This window comes from Carcharhinus amblyrhynchos, chromosome X (assembly GCF_965287045.1).
Source record: "Carcharhinus amblyrhynchos chromosome X, sCarAmb.v2.hapA, whole genome shotgun sequence".
Classification (NCBI taxonomy): Eukaryota; Metazoa; Chordata; class Chondrichthyes; order Carcharhiniformes; family Carcharhinidae; genus Carcharhinus; species Carcharhinus amblyrhynchos.
This window is the reverse complement of record NC_137359.1, coordinates 7,994,723-8,009,628: the sequence shown is the minus strand read 5'-3', so window position 1 is coordinate 8,009,628 and position 14,906 is coordinate 7,994,723. Positions and strand designations below refer to the sequence as shown.

Here is a 14,906-nt window from a genome sequence, read left to right as displayed (position 1 = left end):
CAGGGAGAGGGGGTGGGGAGAGGGAAAACAAAATTGGGGTTTGCACATTCTCCCCATGTCTGCGTGGGTTTTCTCCGGGTACTCTGGTTTCCTCCCGCAGTCCAAAGATGTGTGGGTTAGGTTGATTGGCCACGCTAAAATTGCCCCTTAGAGTCCTGGGATGTGCAGATTAGAGGGATTAGTGGGTATAATATATAGGGATGTGGGGGTAGGGCCTGGGTGGGATTGTGTTTGGTGCAAACTCGATGGGCCGAAGGGCCTCTTCCTGCACTGTCAGGTTCTATGATACAGAGAATTTCAGCATTTTTGCAGTTATCCCTAGTTAAAATAGCCACTTCTGAATTGGACAGTCGATGTATTGGTGATTAGAACATAAGAAATAGGAGCAGGAGTAGGCTATCTAGCCCTTCGAGCCTGCCCCGCCATTCAATAAGATCATGGCTGATCTGAAGTGACTCAGTTCCACTTTCCCGCTTTCTCCCCTTAACCCTTAATCCCCTTGTCTACCAAAAACCTAACTACCCGCGTCTTAAATATATTTAGTGAGGTAGCCTCCACCACTTCAACGGGCAGAGAATTATTATTTAATTGCTATTCTTACCTCTGTGCAGGTGGAAATGTTGGTGGTGCATTTGTTTGTGACAGCCACACTCATGTACTGTGTAAATGCAGCTCAGAGGTTTGGTAGGAGGGATCTTATCTGTCTGCATTTTCCTGAGCGTGTGCTGGGTGTCTGTTGGCAGTTTTGAGCTGGGTTGGAGTAACTTCCGCTGGGCCGTACAAAATATTCTAAAGTAATCGTGAATTATAGATGTTCTTCCTCGCTCTGAAATTAAATGACACTACTTCTGCCTGGTCTCAAACGGTGCTGGATTCTGAAACAAAAACAGAAAATGCTGCAGAAACTCAGCAGGACTGACAGCATCTGTGGAGAGAGAATAGAGCCAACGTTTCTAGTCTGGATGACCATTCATCAGTGCCCAGAGCTTAGTGTCAGGGGGATCAGCGGGTTAAATATGTGGGAGTTACGGGGATAGAGCCTGGGTGGGATTGTTGTCAATACAGGCTTGATATTCTGCATTGTAACGCTGCTATGATACACCAGCTGCACTGACTCTCCAAAGGAGTATCTTACGTGCTCCCACATAGCAGTTTAAGAGACCTTCCGGCCAGGTTTTTCAAAGAACTGTCCCAATATCATTCTCTTTATCACTGTGAATTTTACATTTCAAATCATTGTCCAATTCTTTTTTTGAAAACTCCGAGTTAAGGAGAAAAATATTGAAAGAGGTGCAGGAGCACAGTGTGTGAAAACTAGCAACATTTTCCTGGCCCAATAACGTGAAGATCCAGAATCTGGACAGTTACCCAGATAGTGAAATTTTTAAAAAAATACTTTTTCAATTGAGTTGAAGGTTCACTAGGCTGATACCAGAGATGAGGGGGTTAGCCTATGAAGAGAGATTGAATAGACTGGGTCTGTACTCGTTGGAGTTTAGAAGGATGAGGGGGGATCTTATAGAGACGTATAAGATAATGAAGGGGATGGATAGGGTAGAGGTAGAGAGATTCTTCCCACTCAGAAAGGACAGCAGGACTAGAGGGCACAGCCTCAAGATAAGGGGGGGCAGTTTAGAATGGAGTTGAGGAGGAACTTCTTCACTCAAAGGGTGGTGAATCTCTGGAATTCTCTGCCCGTTGAAGTGGTGGAGGCTGCCTCGCTAAATATATTTAAGTCACAGGTAGATAGATTTCTGATAGACGAGGGAATTAAGGGTTATGGGGAGAAAGTGGGAAAGTGGAACTGATCCACTTCAGATCAGCCATGATCTTATTGAATGGCGGGGCAGGCTCGAAGGGCTAGATGGCCTACTCCTGCTCCTAGTTCTTATGAGTTTATTTTGAGTATTTCAAAGAAGGTTTTCCTGACCAAGAATGTCCTTTTTTTTCTCAGTTGACGCGTACAATCTAGTTCCTATCGCTGTACAACCTGTTACAGAGACTGACACAGAAAAGAGGGGAAGGTTTGTCGCAGCTATACAAAGCTGTACAAAGATTGCACTGGATGAATCGTTATGGCACAGAAATAGGCCATTCAGCCTATGGTCCGACAACAGAAATCCCCGTTGTTTTCGGTCTCGTCTATTTTTTCCATTGGTCGGGAAATCTAAAACGGGGTGGGGGGCGGGGGGCGACTTCAGGAAGAAGGCCTTGGGGAACTGATAAAGAAACACACACAGACAAGACTCTTATTTGGAATACTGTGTCCAGTTCTGGTCACCACACTACCAGAACGACATGGAGGCTTTGGAGAGAGTACAGAAAAGGTTTACCAGGATGTTGCCTGGTATGGAGGGTATTAGCTATGAGGAGAGATTGAATAAACTGGGATAGTTCTTCCTGGAAAGACAGAGGCCGGAGAGCGACCTGATAGAATTTTATAAAATTATGAGAGAACATAAGAAATAGGAGCAGGAGTAGGCCATCTAGCCCTTCGAGCCTGCCCCGCCCTTCAATAAGATCATGGCTGATCTGAAGTGGATCAGTTCCACTTTCCCGCTTTCTCCCCATAATCCTTAATTCCCTTGTCTGTCAAAAACCTATCTACCCGTGACTTAAATATATTTAGCGAGGTAGCCTCCACCACTTCAACGGGCAAAGAATTCCAGAGATTCACCACCCTTTGAGTGAAGAAGTTCCTCCACAACTCTGATCTAAACTGCCCCCCCACCTTATCTTGAGGCTGTGCCCTCTAGTCCTGCTATCTTTTCTAAGCGGGAAGAATCTCTCTACCTCTACCCTATCCATCCCCTTCATTATCTTATACGTCTCTATAAGATCCCCCCTCATTTTTCTAAATTCCAACGAGTACAGACCCAGTCTATTCAGTCTCTGTTCATAAGCTAACCCCCTCATCTCCGGTATCAGCCTGGTGAACCTCCTCTGCACTCCCTCCAAGGCCAATATATCCTTCCACAAGTGCGGCGACCAAAACTGCACACAGTACTCCAGCTGCGGCCTCACCAGTGCCCTGTACAGTTGCAGCAAGACTTCCCTGCTTTTATATTCTATCCCCCTCGCTATAAAGGCCAGCATCCCATTCTCCTTCTTGATCACCTGCTGCACCTGCAGACTGGGTTTTTGCGACTCATGAACAAGGACCCCCAGGTCCCTCTGCACCATAGCATGCTGCAGCTTTTCGCCTTTTAAATAGTAATCCCTCCTACTATTATTTCTGACAAAGTGGATAACCTCACGCTTGCAGGTAAAGAGAGGGTGAACAGTTGGAAGTTTTTTCCCAGGACAGAAAAGACAATTACAAAGGGGGTCACGAGTTCAAGATAAGGGGGGGGGTGGAGTTTCTTTTACACAGAGGGTGGTGGGGGCCTGGAATGCACTGCCAAGTGAGGCAGCTGAGGCAGTTGTTAGCCACATTTAAGACTTAACTTGATAGACATATGAACAAAAGGACATCTTGAGAAATACATGAATAGGATGGGAATAAAGGGATATGGCCTTTATTCTATGCAGATTGAAGTGCAAAAATATAACAGTCTTACTGCATCTGTACATGATTTTGTTGGGATCACATGTGGAATATTCTGTGCAGTTGATTGAATAGGTTAGGACTTTATTCCCTGGAGCGTAGAAGAATGAGGGGAGATTTGATAGAGGTGTATAAGATTTTGATGGGTACAGATAGAGTGAATGCAAGCAGGCTTTTTCCACTGAGGCTAGGGGAGAAAAAACCAGAGGGCATGGGTTAAGGGTGAAAGGAGAAAAGTTTAAAGGGAATATTGGGGGGGGCTTCTTCACACAGAAAGTGGTGGGAGTGTGGAATGAGCTGCCAGATAAATGCGGGCTCACTTTTAACATTTAAGAAAATCTTGGACGGGTTCATGGATGAGAGGGGTGTGGAGGGATATGGTCCAAGTGTGGGTCAGTGGGATTAGGCAAAAAATGGTTCAGCACAGACAAGAAGGTGCCAAAAGGTCTGTTTCTGAGCTGTAATTTTCTATGGTTCTAACTGCACACAATATTCCAAATGTGGTCTCACCAATGTCCGGTATAGTTGCAGCATAACCCCACAGCTCTTAAACTCTAACCCACCTGATCCAGGTGGATCAGTTTTCTCTGTCTGAACCTCAGCTGTCTTCATAGGTAAAGGATGGAGATTTTAAATAGTAAGATGCCAGGATATGTCACCCTGTTCGACAAGAAATCAAACAAAATGTGAATTAGGGCTTTTTTGCTATTCATTCATTCAAGGGACGCAGGTGTCGCTGGCCTGGTCAGCAGTTGTAGCTAATTGCCAGTCAACTCAGTGGCTTCGCAGCCCTTTCAGAGGGCAGGTAAGAATCAAGCACATTGCTGGGGAATCGTAGTCATGTGTGGGCCAGGCCAGGTAAGGACGGCGGATTCCCCAGTCTATCCAATCTCCACTACAATTCTGCAACCCAGGTAGCAACCTGGCACATCTCCTCTGCAGCTTTTCCAGTGCTATTGCAACCCTCATATAACGTGAATTTCAGAACGGCATACAATACACCAGCTCTTGACCAACCAAAGGGTTATGGAGTTACAGCATCAACTCCCTGCTCTCTTAAATTCCTCAGCTAAGAAAGGCAAGTATACCATACGCCTTATTAACCACGTTATGCATCTGTCTTTCCACATTAAAAGACCACTGCATGTGCAGTGGTCACTCGGAGCGTCCCAGGGTCCTGCCGGGCATGATGTATTAAATTGCCTTGTTTGTCTTGGCTGAGCACATCATCCCACGCTAGAACGTAGAACATTACAGCACAGTACAGGCCCTTCGGCCCTCGATGTTGCGCCGACCAGTGGAACCAATCTAATGATCCTCTAACCTAAACTGTTATCCGTATGCCTATCCAATGACCATTTGAACACCCTTAAAGTTGGCGAGTCCACAACTGCTGCAGACAGGGCATTCCACGCCCTTACTACCCTCTGAGTAAAGAACCTACCTCTGACATCCGTCTTATAATTACCACCCCTCAATTTAAAGCTATGTCCCCTCGTGTTAGCCATCACCATCCGAGGAAAAAGGCTCTCACTATCCACCCTATCTAACCCTCTGATCATCTTGTATGCCTCAATTAGGTCACCTCTTAACCTTCTTCTCTCTAACGAAAATAACCTCAAGTCCCTCAGCCTTTCCTCATAAGTCCTTCCCACCATACCAGGCAACATCCTGGTAAACCTCCTCTGCACCCTTTCCAATGCTTCCACATCCTTCTTATAATGCAGCGACCAGAACTGTACGCAATACTCCGGCTGCACCAGAGTTTTGTACAGTTGCAACGTGATCTCACGGCTCCGAAATTCAATCCCTCTACCAATAAAAGCTAACACACCGTACGCCTTCTTAACAACCTTATCAACCTGGAATGCTAATTGGATCGAATTCCATTTGCCTCTAATCAGCACACCTAACCAGCCTGTCTATATCCTCCTGTGAATGAAGGCAATCCTCCTACCAGCTCACCAATGTTTGTATCATCCGCGAACTTACTGTTCAAGCCTTCCACATTCAAATCTAAATGATTGAAATAAAGGACAGAGGCAAGGACCCCGACACGGGCCCTCCACTGGACATAGATTTCCAGTCTGAAAATCAGTCCTCAACCATCACCTTCTGCTCCCTGCCATTCAGACAATCCTGGATTCATTTTGCTGTTGTTCCCTGGATCCCATCCATGGTGACGCTTAACCACACACTGCTGTCACACTTGCCATTTCTGCCACGTTAACGAAAGAAGTCAAATGCTTTGAGCGACCATTGGGCAGCTGCTGGTGTGTTCTGGGCTCTGTGGTGTAATGGTGAGCACTCTGGACTTTGAATCCAGCGATCCGAGTTCGAATCTCGGCAGAACCTTGAGTAATTTTGCCAATGCTGGCGATTGGTTTGCTGAAGGACATTTTGTTTAAATTTCTCACAAAATGCGAATCGAATGGACAATTTGTCAGCCAGTTCAACTGTGATTACAGTAGCATTTGTAATAGCTCCAGATGCCTGAAACATCGCTGTTTTCCCATCTTTTTGCTACTGTTTAACTCTTCTGTTGAAAGAAAGCAGTAGTTGGTGTCACACAACAACCTTCAACTGGAGTCTGGCAATTATTGAGCAAATGTGTGTGTGTGTGTGTGTATTTTGGGGGAAAGGTCTTGTGCTGGTCCCATGATGTAACGGTGAGCATTCTGGACTTTAAATCCAACATTCTCAGTTCGAATCTATTCTCGTCGCCCCACCTCTTGCTTAATTTGGGACAGACAGGCAGCACGGTAGCACAGTGGTTAGCACTGCTGCTTCACAGCTCCAGGGTCCTGGGTTCGATTTTCGGCTCAGGTCACTGTCTGTGTGGAGTTTGCACATTCTCCTCATGTCTGCGTGGGTTTCCCCCGGGTGCTCCGGTTTCCTCCCACACTCCAAAGATGTGCGGGTTAGGTCGATTGGCCGTGCTAAAAATTGCTCCTTAGTGTCCTGAGATGCTTAGGTTAGAGGGATTAGTGGGTATAATATGTAGAGATATGGGGATGGGGCCTGGGTGGGAATGTGGTCGGTGCGGACTCGATGGGCCGAAGGGCCTCTTTCTGCATTGTAAGGTTCTAAGATGAGGGAGTGAATGACACCTGCACGTGGACCCCCTGCCCTCTGCGGCTTCTCTGCATCTGAGCTCAGTGCAAACGCTGAAATCTACCCCATTACCACCCATAATTTACCATGGCACACAACCCTGACCATCAGCACTTTGCAGCCAATTTCTGCCCTTCTCTTTCTGTACTTGGCCTGTTGTTCATGTGACGTTTCTGGACACAAAACTAGAATCTCACTCGAAATGCCGTAGCATTCTGGCAGATCTGTCTTCCACCAGGAAGCAATTCAGGTTTGTTAAACGGATGACTAAAGACAACAAGTTTTCATATATTAAAGCCGGGCAGCGGTAGCAAAAGTGTCCAATCCTAACCGCCAGGATCTCACCTTAATGAATCTCCCAGATACTAATGACAGGAATATGCACAGTGCCATTTACCCACAGGCACACACTCTTTCCAATCTGGTGCACGTTAACATTCAGATGTGTTCAGATTTTCACATTGGCTTCCAGTGTGACGAAAGAAGAGCTGTAATGAGCTAATGTTGTTTTGTAGGTTTACCACCAGAAGGTTTATAACAGGTTGTTGCTAACGCTGCTCTTTGAATACGGTGGCCTAGTGAAATTTAAGAGAGTGGAATGTATTATTATTCATCTTGGAGCAACCAACAAGGGAAATGTAATTATTATTTGCTGTGGGCAATTGATGGGGTTGTGTGAATTTTGTTTCTCTCTATTCTTCAAACTGGCACAAGTATCACTTCTGTTTTTGACCAGGAAGTCATTCCAGCTCCTTCATGTGCCGAACGAGAGCATTAAACGTTCATTCCAGTCACGGCAGTGCAATCGCCCAGTCCTAACCATTGGACCACCAAGGAAGATGCGCTTTAACCTCACCTATCCACACAAAACTGGCGCTTGGTTTCCACTTCAGTTTTTTTGTCGAACACCCTGGATGTGACTGTCCAACATGTACCTCTCGATAAAAGCAAATTACTGCAAGTGCTGGTATCTAAGAAAAAGCATCTCACAGGGTTACAGTGACGGAAAGAGGTCGTGAGCCCATCGTGCCTGCGCTGGACATTAAGTCTATCCAATTTAATCCCATTTACAACACTTAAGTACATAAGTACATAAGAAATAGGAGCAGGAGTAGCCCTTCGAGCCTGCCCCGCCATTCAATAAGATCATGGCTGATCTGTCGTGGCTCAGTTCCACCTTCCCGCCCTCTCCCCATAACCCTTAATCTCCTCACTTATCAAAAACCCATCAACCCGCGTCTTAAAAATATTTAGCGAGGCAGCCTCCACCACTTCAACGGGCAGAGAATTCCAGAGATTCACCACCCTTTGAGTGAAGAAGTTCCTCCTCAACTCCGTTCTAAACCGCCCCCCCTTTATCTTGAGGCTGTGCCCCCTAGTCCTACTGTCTTTTTTGAGCGGGAAGAGTCTCTCCACCTCTATCCTATCCATCCCATTCATCATCTTATACGTCTCAATGAGATCTCCCCGCTACGGCATTTCAAGTGGCCATCTAAATAGCTGTCGTTATGTTGTGAGACTTCCCACATCCATCACTCCTTCAGAGAATGCATTCCAGATTCCCACCACCCTCCAGGCGAGAATGGTTTTGCTCACATCTCCTCCAAAGGTTCATTAGGCTGATACCGGAGATGAGGGAGTTAGCCTATAAGGAGATATTGAATAGACTGGGTCTGTACTCATTGGAGTTTAGAAGGATGAGGGGGGATCTTATAGAGATGTATAAGATAATGAAGGGGATGGATAGGGTAGAGGTAGAGAGATTCTTCCCGCTTAGAAAGGACAGCAGGACGAGAGGGCACAGCCTCAAGATAAGGGGGGGGGGGCAGTTCAGAACAGAGTTGAAGAGGAATTTCTTCACTCAAAGGGTGGTGAATCTCTGGAATTCTCTGCCCGTTGAAGTGGTGGAGGCTACCTCGCTGAATATATTTAAGTCACGGGTAGATAGATTTCTGATAGACAAGGGAATTAAGGGTTATGGGGAGAAAGCGGGAAAGTGGAACTGATCCACTTCAGATCAGCCATGATCTTATTGAATGGCGGGGCAGGCTCGAAGGGCTAGATGGCCTACTCCTGCTCCTATTTCTTATGTTCTCATTCCACACTCCCACCACTCTCTATGTGAAGACGCCCCCCCGCCCCCAATATTTCCTTTAAACTTTTCACCCATAACCCATGTCCTCTACTTTTTTTCTCCCCTAGCCTCAGTGGAAAAAGCCTGCTTGCATTCACTCTATCTATACCCATAATAATTTTATACACCTCTATCAAATCTTCCCCCATTTTTCTACGCTCCAGGGAATAAAGTCCGAACCTATTCAACCTTTCTCTGTAACTCAGTTTCTCAAGTCCCGGCAACATCCTTGTAAACCTTCTCTGCACTCTTTCAACCTTATTTATATCCTTCCTGTAATTAGGTGACCAAAACTACACACAATACTGTAAATTCGGCCTCACCAATGTCTTATACAACCTCACCATAACATTCCAAGTCTTATACTCAACACTTGGATTTATAAAGGCCAATGTACCAAGAGCACTCTTTACGATCCTATTGTTGTTCGTCCATCGTCATCGATGAGGACCTCGACACCATTAGTCATTTTGAGGCTGGTTGCGGTGCGTCCGAAGATCAGGCCAATGTGGGCACAGAATGTCCTGGCACATATTGGACAGACTTGTGTAGACACTGTAGCTGTTGCGCTGGTGGCTCTGAACTTGTGCAGCTCGCGCTTAAGTTGTGCTTCAGTAACACACCTTGCTTCGTAAGCCTGACAGCCTTTGTGGATGAGGCAGCGCCAGGTAGGGCGGTTTTGTGCCAGCGTTTCCCAGGTGGTCGTGTCAATGTCAGGCGACTTCAGGGAGGCTTTGAGTGTGTCTTTGAAACATTTCTTCTGCCCTCCACGCGAGCGTCTTCCAGCAGAGTTCCCCAAAAAAGAGCTGCTTGGGTTTGCGCTTATCTGACATACGGATGACATGACCTGCCCACCGGGTCTGCACTCTCATCAGCAGTGTGTGGACTGATGGTAGATTTGCTCTAGAGAGAACTTCAGTGTCTGGCACTTTGTCTTGCCATCGGATGTGTAATATTCTGTGGAGACAAGTCATGTGGAAATGATAGAGCTGTCTTGCATGCCTTCGATACACAGTCCACGTTTCACAGGCATACAGGAGGATAGTGAGTACCATGGCTGAGACCTTCAGTTTTGTTGCTGGGCTGATTCCTCGACGTTCCCATACAGTGGAGCGCAGTCTACCAAAAGCAGAACTTGCCTTTGGTATTCTGCAGCTCACTTCTGTCACTGCTTGGGAGAGGATGCTGCCAAGTGAACTGGTCCACTGCCTGTAGTTGGCAGCTTATCTTATCTTTACAATCCTATCTACCTGTGATGCCACTTTTAGGGAATTATGTATCTGTATTCCCAGATCCCTCTGTTCTACTCTTCTCTGTCCTACCATTTACCTTGTATGTTCTACCTTGGTTTGTCCTACCAAAGTGCAATACCTCCCACTTGCCTGCATTAAACTCCATCTGCCATTCTTCAAATTCATTGATTCTTCTCAGGAATCAATACAGTGAACCTTGTACAGAGACAGTGAGAGAATAGAGGGAGAAAAGAACAAATGAGAAGAAAGAGATGGCGAAACAGGCAGAGACTGAGAGAGAGAGAGAGAGTCTGAGACAGATAAACAAGAGACAAAGAGAGACAGAGGCAGAGAGCGGGATAGAGGCACACAACGCCTCAGTGAATACACAGCCTGAAGCCACTGACATGGGGGTCCTCTGAATTGGTGAATTGGGGTTAGTTGAGCATCCGCAAACATTTTAAAAATGAATTTAATTGTGAGTGTGTTGTGCTGAGAGATTCCCTATAGTGTGTGCTAAGGTTCTCAAACCAAATCCCGTATAAACTAGTTTTGCTATATGCTCGGTGAAGAAATGAACAATACATGTAGCGTGTCCAATAAGAAACAACAGCAATGGGCTCGACCATGATTTGAATGCGGGACATCTCACAAATTCTCTAATTATTGCAGCCCTAAGAGAGAATCTTACCCCTATGACAAATGTCGATTGTGGTTGCTGCTGGAACCAGTTTGTTCTATAATGGGGATAGATATAATCTTACCCCTATGACAAATGTCGATTGTGGTTGCTGCTGGAACCAGTTTACTTGCTTTTGTGTCACAGCACTGCTTCTGTAGTGTAGTGGTTATCACGTTTGCTTTACACGCGAAAGGTCCCTGGTTCGAAACCAGGCAGAGGCATTTTAAACATAAATTGCTGGAAAATCTCACCAGGTCCAGCAGCATCTGTGGAGAGAGGATAAAATTTCAAATTCTTCGTCAGAGCTCGCCATTCAAAACTTTGGTTCTATTCTCTTTCCACGGATGCCGTCAGACCTGCTGTGATTTTCCAGCACTTTCTCTTCTTTGATTCAGATTCCAGCCTCATCAGTTCCCTTTGCAGAAACATCTCCAAACGGTTTTAACTTCAGAGCGATTCGGATTTGAGAATAATTTGCGTGTTTGTCACTGAACGTTAGCTAACCTGCTGAGGATTTTCTGATTGTGTTGTCGGGTATTGCTGTGTGTAACGAGCAAAAGGGGAGGCCTGTGATAGAGAACAATGCAGACTGACACAAGGAATGATGGACAAGGTAACATTAAGCAGGTGATAGTGGAGCCTGGATGGGATAATGGTTAAGAGTCAGTGCTTTAACATTCAGGATAAACTGTTAACCAAATAGAGCATTTCCTCAGCAAGTACTCAATTTCTGGAGGTGAAAGTATCTGAGCAAAGTATCTCCACCTCACAGGTGGAGGATGTGGCTTGCAGGTGGAGGATGTGGTCAAGAAGGCGTATGGTGTACTGGCCTTCATTAGCCGAGGGATTGAGTTTAGGAGTTGGGAGATAATGCTGCAACTTTATAAGACCCTTGTCAGGCCCCACTTGGAGTATTGTGCGCAGTTCTGGTCACCTCACTACAAGAAGGATGTGGAAGCTATTGAGAGGGTGCAGAGGAGATTTACAAGGATGTTGCCTGGATTGGGTGGCATGCCTTACGAGGATAGGTCGAGGGAGCTCAGTCTTTTCTCCCTGGAGAGACGAAGGATGAGAGGCGACCTGATAGAGGTTTATAAGATGTTGAGAGGCATAGATAGGGTGGATTCTCGGAGGCTATTTCCCAGGGCTGAAATGGTCACTACGAGAGGACACAGGTTTAAGGTGCTGGGGAGCAGGTACAGAGGAGATGTCAGGGGTAAGTTTTTCACTCAGAGGGTGGTGAGTGAGTGGAATCGTCGGTGGTGGTGGAGGCAAACTCGTTGGGGTCTTTTAAGAGACTTCTGGATGAGTACATGGGATTTAATGGGATTGAGGGTTATAGATAGGCCTGGTAGGTAGGGATATGATTGGCACAACTTGTGGGCCGAAGGGCCTATTTGTGCTGTAGTTTTCTATGTTCTATAATGGGGATAGATATAATTTGCTGCAGTTGGTTACAAGATTGACTGTGTGACTATGCAGCGAAAGTGACATGGGATGAAGCAAGGGAGACAGAGACGGCCATCAAGGAATGACAAATCTCTGATATTAGCTTCCCTGTGCGTCTCGGGGGCGCAAAGGCCCGGGTTTGAGTTCAAACCACGGAGTGAATAACTTTTTCAATTATTCACTAAATGAAAACACGCCTCGCAGCATCTGTGACGGGAGAAATAAGATTAATCTTCCAGCAAAGCTGGAAAAGTCAGAGGTGTGACACCAGCATTAAGCTCTGAGAAGAATCTCAGATATTTATCACAAAACAAACCGACACACCTATCAAATTCTTCCCCTTCCAAGTCCCACCGATTAACCTGCCGTTCTCCATCTCACTCATTTCCTCATCCGTCAAACATCGCCCACCTGAAAATTCCTCGATCCGCTCACGATGAGACACAAACTCCGGGCTGGGCACAGCAATTGGTTCCGTCGCTCAGTGGTTAGAGCAGACCAGGTAATGCTGGAAAATGAGGAGATATCCCCTTGTTCAAGAAAGAGCAGAAAGGGTTTGAAACCGCGAACTAGTTGATTTTCAAAAAGACTTGAACAAAGAACAACACAGCACGGGAAACAGGCCCTTCGGCCCAACGAGCCCGCGCCATCATCTTAACATTGTGAGTGCCCTCCTCTATCCATGACCTTTGTCTACGCCTATTGAGGAAGATTGAGGGAAGACTAATTTAGAGACAATTTGTTACACCAATCAGCCTAAGAGCATGTTTTTGGGATGTGGGAGGAAACCAGAGCACCTGGAGAAAACCCACGCAAGCACGGGGAGAATGTGCAAACTCCCACAGACGCCGGCCCAAATCCATGTGTCTGCACAGCAAACAGTGATAGTCACTGAGCTGTCGTGTTGCCCATCAGATGGCCCAGTTTAAGCGTACACTAACGACGTGAAGCACTAGGCAACTCTCGAAGCAACATCCAAGAGCAGCCCTCGCACGACCCACCGCGTGTATGCCCCTTGTTGGACAACAAGGCGGACGGAAACTTGGGTGTGTGTACAATGAACGCAGAAGTTCGCTTGTAGCTTCAGCAACCAAGGCAAATGGCATTGTGGTCTTTATTCGAAGCGGATTGGAACGCAAGAATGAAATAGCTTTGTTGTAGGGTTTTTTTTTCGGACCATATGTGAAATATTTTGCACGGTTTTGATAGCCACAATTTTTTAAAAAGGATATCTTTGCAATGGAGATGGTACAGTAAGGATTCACTTGATAAGTCCTTGGGATGAGAGAGTTCTCCTGGGATAAGAATCTGTGTAAGTTGGTCTGAAATTGCCTGGAGTTGAAAAGACAGAGGGGACATCCCATTGCAACTCACAGAATACTGAGATATCGTTTCCACTTGTCACACGCTGACAAATAAATCAAAACGTTTTCAAAAGGCGTCTATTCTTGTGGATATTCACTTTATCCCTGCTCACCAATGCAGAGAACTGCATGATTGTGGGTTCAGAGAGGTAGCTGTGTGTATATTGTTACTGATGGGTGTCCGCCCCACACTTTATCTATCTCTGTATAGCTGGATATCTGTCTCAGGCTCTTCACTCTCTCAGTCTGTCTGTGCATCGATCGCTGTTCCCTATTTCCCTCTCGGCTCTCTGTATTCCCTCGCTATCTGCGGTTAATCAGGGATAACTGGGCTGATTCCTGTGACAAGGCGCTTATCCTGGGAGGAGGGATTCAGTAAGATGAGTCTTTTCTCTCTATGGTTCCGAATGATTGAAAAATCTGAAATTGGGATAGGATTTGACAGTGTACAGACTGTGAGGCTTCAGTATTAAGAATAAAAATATTCAGGTGAAAGATGTAAGAAGAAGTGAATGATGTTATTGGTGATTGAGAGGAATGCATTGTAACCTGGGGGACTCTGTCGGTCGATTGGTTGAAAACATTTAAATCAGAGCAAGTTGAGACACCGGATTGAATAAGAATATTTGTCTTCAGGCATTTTAGGATATGAAGTAGCACTGCTCGCTGTACCCGGCTGGCTTAGTCAGTAGAACAGGAGACTCCCAACTTCAGGGTCATGGGTTCGAGCCCGTGCAAAGTGGCGTATCATTTTCCCGCCTTTGCTGGGTGAATCCCTACTCTCCATTCCTTCGGCACACCGCTCAAACTGAGCATTTCTCCAACCCACTTTGCTAACATCACATTACTGGTTTGTGAGTTAAAGCTTTCCCTGTTTCACTGGAGACTGGTTTCTGAGTTAAAGCTTTCTCTGTTTCACTGGAGACTGGTTTCTGAGTTAAAGCTTTCTCTGTTTCACTGGAGACTGGTTTCTGAGTTAAAGCTTTCTCTGTTTCACTGGAGACTGGTTTCTGAGTTAAAGCTTTCTCTGTTTCACTGGAGACTGGTTTCTGAGTTAAAGCTTTCTCCATTTCACTGGAGACTGTATATACACACACACACACACACACACACACACACACACACACACTTACTGAATAATTGGCAGACTCTAGTGGGATGGTTGCTATTGGGTGACATCAACTAGTCCTTTCTTTCATCAGAGGATTTAATGAGTAGCGAGAAGATGAAAAAACTCTGATGTTGCAGGCATCTGGCTCCAGAGGCTCAGCAACGTGCATTATCATAATAGTTGAAATGACTGACAACTTGTTCTCCCCATTCATGGAACATAGAACAGCACAGTACAGGCCCTTCGGCCCTCGATGTTGTGCCGAGCTATGTC

At 45.9% G+C, this 14,906-nt stretch overlaps 1 protein-coding gene and 2 non-coding genes across 3 annotated transcripts in view; all 3 read left to right on the top strand.

The window, feature by feature from the left end:
* Positions 1-14,906, top strand: part of LOC145361871 (uncharacterized) — a 70,761-nt gene that overhangs the window by 28,776 nt on the left and 27,079 nt on the right. Inside the window, exon 3 of the mRNA XM_080217856.1 lies at positions 1,291-1,303. Coding sequence (XP_080073982.1) covers positions 1,291-1,303 — 13 coding nt within the window. The remainder of the gene's footprint in view (positions 1-1,290; positions 1,304-14,906) is intronic.
* On the top strand, positions 5,831-5,902 carry trnaq-uug (transfer RNA glutamine (anticodon UUG)). The gene has a single exon. It is a non-coding gene; the product is annotated as a tRNA-Gln (tRNA).
* On the top strand, positions 10,858-10,930 carry trnav-uac (transfer RNA valine (anticodon UAC)). The gene has a single exon. It is a non-coding gene; the product is annotated as a tRNA-Val (tRNA).